This window comes from Aplysia californica, unplaced genomic scaffold, assembly GCF_000002075.1.
Source record: "Aplysia californica isolate F4 #8 unplaced genomic scaffold, AplCal3.0 scaffold00367, whole genome shotgun sequence".
Lineage (NCBI taxonomy): Eukaryota > Metazoa > Mollusca > Gastropoda > Aplysiida > Aplysiidae > Aplysia > Aplysia californica.
In genome coordinates, this window is record NW_004797637.1 from 17,649 (window position 1) to 24,866 (window position 7,218).

General features: G+C 40.4%; 1 protein-coding gene across 1 annotated transcript in view; it reads left to right on the top strand.

Moving 5' to 3' along the window:
* LOC101859344 (homeobox protein PKNOX1) overlaps nucleotides 1-7,218 on the top strand; it is a gene marked incomplete in the record, with an annotated part of 28,896 nt that overhangs the window by 2,611 nt on the left and 19,067 nt on the right. The window contains 4 exon segments of the mRNA XM_013085358.2: nucleotides 1,055-1,257; nucleotides 3,023-3,151; nucleotides 5,559-5,727; nucleotides 6,698-6,869. Of these exon segments, the coding sequence (XP_012940812.1) occupies nucleotides 1,184-1,257; nucleotides 3,023-3,151; nucleotides 5,559-5,727; nucleotides 6,698-6,869 (544 nt within the window).

Here is a 7,218-nt window from a genome sequence, read left to right on the forward strand (position 1 = left end):
ATATATATAATATTCGTTTTTTGTTGCTACTGCCACCCCTACCCACCTCACTCTCTTCCTATAAAAAAACAAACATTTTAGAAACATTTTTAAAAAGAACGAAAAAACAATTATATTAATATTATTGTGAACAAAAAAGATGGCAACAACACCTTCAAACAGATCTCTTTGAACTTCTTTTGAATTTTACCCAGTAGGCCCAGGACTTTGCTTTGCGGGAGCTGAGTAAAGCGTAGGGCCCAATTAAGAGTTTGACTGTCCCCTCAAGGTCCTTGGTCCTATCTTGTGTGTGGTGGTAGATTCACTAGATCTAGATCTAGTCTAAGTAGATTAAGTATATTTAGTAGAGGTGTATAAAAATATTATTGTGACTGCAAACCCTTACATTTTGTTTGTTTGTTGTTGTTTTTTTATAGTAGTAGTAAGAGTTTTATGGAACTTGCAACACCAGTAGAAAGTGTGACAATGATTAGAGGGGCTGGTACTAGTTTTGAAGAGTAACGGTGGGTGGTTGGCGGGTGCTCTGGTGTGGTTTGCTTCTTCTTTCCTATCAAACGTCTATCGTCTTTATCTCCCCTCCTTTTTTGTGTTTGTTACTCTCTTGTAGCACCTCTAATCTTCGGCACATATATGAACTTATTGTGTTGCAAGTACCGTAAAACACTTACTAAAACTAAAACGAAGCGTAACATACATACTTGTAAGCAGGAGAAGGAGAAGGTGTAAGGACAATAAATGTTTGAGAGTCCTAAGAATAAGCAAACCACACCACAGCATTTGCTAACCACCCGCCTGGAAAATCAGAAACAAAATTCCTCTGCTACTGAAGACATTCATTTGTCTTACAGTTTGTCAAAAAGTCCCAGGCTTTTCTTACAGCGTAAAGGTGGCTCGATACCATCTTTTAATGGACAGTGTATCTTTTTACTTTTCTGTCTCTTTTAAGTTAGTTAAGATTCATTATTAAGATGAGCTAAAAATCCTGCATTGTTTTAATGTGAATTTGTAGATGACCTTGTATCCTAAAATGTTTTTCTTTTTCTTCTTCTCGCAGTTATGAAAGATTCAGAGATGAAGAAGACCCCATGTCCCCGTCTCCGATAGTAGTTACAGGGAAAGACATGAAGACTCCCTAGGAACAGACATTGTGGTCAGCCATGTAGATGTTTGATGGTGAGGAAAGATGTCTATCATTCAACAAGGTCTTCCTCCTCCCTACTCCGACCCTCAGGGAATGGTTGGAGTAACTGAGGCCAGGTAACATAAATTATTCTTCCGTTTAGCTGAATTTTTTTTTTCTTAAAATGTAGAAGATGTTTTTACTGCTGTGTATCTCACGCCTTTCTACATTTCAAGTCTGCCATTGTGCGTTAATAATCCAGCAGCCGATGATATTGATTCTGGTTTGTCGAAGACGGGCACTAGTGCCAAGATGTTAAAGTTGGGGAAAGAAAGACTGGAATATGAAGGCAGTGGGGGGTGGAGTATATTGGAAAGGTTGTAGTTAAAGACCTACTACACTTAATGCTTGAGTGGAGAAAAATAAATTAATCGAGAGTACGATGAGTGTTGTTTTAAATAGTTGAGCAAAACTAGAATATAGAAGGGCATGACAGGTCAATGTGCATGTATTGTTGTGATTAGGATCCCGAGTCCTTCGTCTTTAAGCTCCCATTGAGTTAATCTCTACACAGTTGATGGAACCTGTTCTTATGTTCATCTGTGTAAGACAGTCACATATGTACACACAGCCACTTCTCATTTCCATTTTGCATTATAATAGTTGTAATGTGATGATAAAGTGCTATCTAATCCTAGATTCTACTCGTTAGTCTATCTACGTTGGTTTCGATACTCACTGTTTCGAACGGGGAACGATGAGTGTGAGTCGTACAGGTCCGGAGCTCCATCCACTGTGTCGACCCACCAGTAGCGTCGATCCCTGTGTCGACCCACCAGTAGCGTCGATCCCTGCTCAGACTATGTTTTAGTCGTGGCTCGGAAGGCCGGTTTAACCTTCGCGTCTGTTTATATACCCCCCGTGCTCCCGTATTCTCCTACGCTCACAAGGCTACACTGAGTTTGTTCACTTATTTCACGTGATTCTGGCTTGTCTGGTGATCACAGCGGATTATAAACCACAATAGTTTTACAATATAATGCTACTGTATAAGATAGCCCCCTGTGTATATAAGACGGCCACTTTTCACCTCGGCCGTGGGTGGCCGTCTTAGATGAGATTTTGTATTTATTTTCTTTGTGACTAGGGCTTTCCTGCCCTTAAGCTTAAGTACAGCAGACCTACTTTCTCTGAACACATCAGTGTGCATTGAAAAAGGATACTATAAGCACATAATAACTAATGTAAGACTGAATGACGTAGATCTAACTGGGAAGTTGTTGAGAAATGAAGTCTGCTTTGAAAAATATTTTTGGTGACTTTTCTACTTGCTCCTATACTATACATTTCAATATTAGGTACCGGAAAAGCAGAGGCAGGCCCAGACAAAAGATGGATAATGGGGTTCTGTTAAACATAAGATAAAATATTGTATTCATGCAACAGGCAATGCAACAAACGCCTCAGGTGACAGAGGCAAGAAAAAGTTAAAGTAAAGAATTAGAAAGGTACCGCTTTTTTTGTGCTTTTTTTTTTTGCTCTTTTACTTTTTAGTACAGTTTGTTTGATGATAACTGAGAGCTGTTGCACAAACAATTTCAGTTCTTTAGTTGGTACACAAAGATGAATGTGGCAAAGACATTATATTTATATATAGTCCAGCGTATGCATAGTGAAATCTGCAGGCAGCGGAAATTGTTTATTTACAAATTTCGCTTTATATTGTTTATATATATATATATATAGGAAAAAATTTGGAACTTGAAAATCTGTTCACTATGTGCGTGCTTTCTATGTGTGTGCTAGACCGTATTTAGCAGAAAACGTATTCTGCCAGGTGTTCAAGTCCGTATATATCTGTGCCCTTTGTAGAACGCTGTCTACATCTTGTGTCATCCTCAGCATGCAGCAAAGCTTCTTGACCCTGGCCAGTCAAGACAGCACGGTGCCCACCACCATCCACACGGAGCTGGTGCACCCGGTCACCGACGCCGGGGAGAACCAGGACGCCTTCAAACAGAGCATATACAGGTGACCAGACTTCTAGGGCTCCCTTCCTGATAGAGCAATATAACGTCGGGGTCGCAAGCAATCCACTTTTAAATTGGGGTCGCAAGCAATCCACTTTTAAATCGGGGTCGCAAGCAATCCACTTTTAAATTGGGGTCGCAAGCAATCCACTTTTAAATTGGGGTCGCAAGCAATCCACTTTTAAGTCAGTTTGGGCACTTTTTACACAGGAGACGAAAAACTAGTTGTTGTTGTGTTGTTCCTATCAGGAATCACGAAAAGCAAGAAAATTGTAAGCCTTGACCATAACGTTAGCCTGTATTTTGGTGATGTTTAAAGATGCATCTTTGATAGAGCTTTGGGAGGGTATAAAAATGGAACATTCTCAAAATTTGGACTGAAGTGAATTGCTTGCGACAAGAACGATAAGGCTAGGGTTTGCATGTTAAAATCTTTACCTCTATAAATAAAATTACATGTACTTAGCTGCCAACCAGTACCGTACATAACTAAGGAGTCTAGTGTGTCTTACAAGGTTCTTAGTACAGAAGTCTAGTTTTGCACTGGAAAATGCGTGTATTCTTTGTTTTCTGATATATTGGTCCTCACGGACTTGCAGAGGCTGAATGATAATCATGAGCGTTCAAGACATGATGAATTGCTAATAATAATTAGAACGATACACCCATGAGTCAAGTGGGGATGTTCTTTTGCTGGCCAACTTTAAAAAGCTTAACTCATTCAGTGCTGAGTGCTACAGCAGTGAACTCCCCTCATATACTTTTACGGAAAAGAAAGCGAGACTCTGCTAAACCTCTGTTACGAACTTTGCATTGGCTTCCTGTTGAGAAAAGGATTGTGTACAAGTTGGCCACCATATGTCACAAATGTATCATATTTATCAAATCTGTTAAGACTGTACATTCCAACTCGCAGTTTAAGGTCATCAGCTGACAAAAAGAAATTTATTTTAGCATCTATGAAACTTAAAACAATGAGTGAAAGGGCATTTGAATACCAAGGCCCAAAGATCTGGAATGCTTTACCAAGTACTTTGAGAGAAATCAAATCTTTTGATCCATTCAAATGTCAGCTGAAGTCGTTTCTGTTTTTAAATTAATAAGATGAATATTTGGAATAATTTTTCTTTAATCAGAACACAACGTTTCATGTTACTGTTGTATGTTGTACTGTATTGTAAAGCGCTCAGAGCCTGTGTACTTTATTCGGGGTTGAGCGCTATATATAAATGTCATTTATTATAATTTATTATTATTAAACTGGGCAGTTTTGTTATGGCAACGTGTAATTTGGTCTTCCAACGAAAGTTAATCCAAACCAGCATGCTCAATTTCTGTTTGAGCAGAAAAAAATATAATCTCCTTGACCTTTCCCATAATGCATCACGATTAGTAAAAGTAAACTAACTTGGTATTGACTAGATAGAATAATTCTTTCTATAAAGATAGCGAGACAGAATGTGAGAACACTGGTCGCTAGTGTGTGGGTGGGGCCCAGGTTTCGCGAGTATTCTCATCTGTAGCGCTGAATGAGTTAATCAGGTAGAAAGAATCCCAGTGATTTAAATTTTGTTGATAAGTGCATCATAAACATTCAGGCTAGATCTATATATTTATTTTTTTAAAAAGAAAAACCACAGAAATTTTTTTTGAAGATTTCGCTGGCGTTGGATCCTCTCAACTTGTCTGATCTCATCCAGTCAAAACAAAGTGAACATTATTATTATTTTTTTTAGAACGAACAAATTTAAAAATATGAAACGTTTTCCTTCTTAATTTTGTTGCCTGGGCGCTGATGCTGTGCACAACACCCCTGATTCCCCCATGGACATTGTCTTCCTGTCTCCTAACAAGATTGTGGGGGCTCTCGTGGCCTAGGGGTTAAGGTGTTGGCCTCTCATTCAAAGGTCACGGGTTCAAATCCGGGTAGCGACCGAAAAGTTTTCTTCTCTAAATTTGTCTCCTTTCACCTCATTTCCTGCTCTCTAGCAATGTTCTGTCGTCTGCTTTCGTCTCCTCTTTCTGCCCCCACCACCTCACCTCCTTTGCCCCTTCCTCTGGGCTCCTGATTCTTTCTGCAGCCTTTCTACTGCTACTCCTTGGCTTCTTACTGCTGTCTTTCAGCCACACCCCTGATCTTCTGGTAGGAAAGATCTACGCCTAGCCTTCTCGAACAAGGGCGAAAAATCTCGGAGGGCCCGTGTGCAAGTTGCGCACGTTAAAGATCCCTTGGTGGTCTAAAATCGATAAGAGTAGGCTTCGGCCGCCACTCGTGCAAAATTCAAAATTTCCTACCAACTGAAAATATTAGGTGTGTCCTGCGCGCTCATATGACCTTATGCAGTTACGAGCGCCGTAAAACACTTTACAGAAACAAAAAATAACAAGATTGTTTGCTTGTGTGGCAGGCACCCCCTGTTCCCGCTCCTGGCTCTGATGTTTGAGAAGTGCGAGAGCGCCACCGCCTCGCCCGACACGGCCTCCCACGGCTTCGAGAACGAACTCCAGGCTTTTGCCAAACACCACGACCACCTCAAGACACCAGTGCTCGGTGCAGACGAGGAGGTCAACGAACTGGTCAGTGGTCCTTTGTGATGTGTGCTGACAAACAGGGTTACTTCTCGCTATCTGGGAATGAATGTATCTCTGCTAAATAGTGGCACAATTGTCCAATTTTAACTGATGCCGTTTTCTTCAAGATTAAAACAATTTTCGGGCATTTGGAGTTATTGGTATGATCTTACAGCTTGTTCGTTTGTCCTTTATTGAAAAACAAAATACATATCTCTATCTTGAATAGAAGGAGAGATATTTGCAATAGAAGCAGGTGTGGGTTGCTTGGTGTCAGAGATAAAATTAAGGAGAAAATGGCCCCCAAGGGTGGGTTTTGTTCCTGGAAACCACAAATTATTACATTTTATATTCCCTTGTTTAACATTTTTCATTTTTTCAGTAAAATCCACACAGAATTGTGTTTTTGAATAGACATTAACTCTTTGAACCCCGTTGGACACTGAGAGCGTCCAGTACTAGTGACAATTGTTTCGTTTTATTAAGTGCTAGTTTTTGCTTGTTTTTTCGGATTCCCGGACCAAGTTTTTTTAGTTAATGACAAAGCCTTTGTTTCTGCTATTTAGAAGCTGGAGGCAAGCTTTTGGGGTTATAATGAGCCATAGTGCACCAGGTTTAGGTGACTGTCGAAAAAAAATTCTGGGAAACGGTAGAAAAAACTCAGGGCTTAAAGAGTTAAAGGTCTTGATCCCAAACAAAAAAGTTTCCCAACAGACTAAAAAGTATCAGGTTCTTCCATTTCTTTGACAAGCGCCGCCTGATTTCATCACAATACCACACATGGTTTTGCTCTTTAAAAAAAAAGAAAATTAAACAAACCGATGGAAAGATAGGAAAAGAATGGGGAAAAATAAAAAGAATTATAGATGATCTCCTATTTGGTGATATTATTATTTCTTCTCGTGACCTGATTCTTTTTAAGAATTTGTTCACTCATTTGATTTCTGTTCACTTCTTGTCACTTTTGTGTGGCCAGATGCTGAAAGCCATACAAGTGCTGCGCATCCACTTGATGGAGGTAGAGAAGGTGACGGAGCTGTGCCGAGACTTCTGCAGCCGCTACATTTCCTGTCTGAAGAGCAAGCTGACCTCGGAGAGTCTGCTGCATGTGGAGGGCTGTGATTCTCCGCCCCCTGGGGAGTTGGCAGGTGATTAGGCTCCTCCCACCATGTCTTCACTTTATTCAGGGATGCCATTTTATGTTTGGTTTTTCCTGTTGTTTTCCCTGAAAAGAACAGCAATTATTCTGAGCATTTCGGCTGTTTGCTGTGAAACTTTGCCATCAGACATTTTGAAACGTGGCTGTAATGAAATGATATAAGTGCTATCTAATCCTAGATTCTACTCCTACGTTGGTTTCAAATATTCACTGTTTCGAGCGGGGAACGATGAGTGTGAGTCGTACAGGTCCGGAGCTCCGTCCACTGTGTCGACCCACCAGTAGCGTCGATCCCTGCTCAGACTAGATCTAGGTTTTAGTCGTGGCTCGGAAGGCCA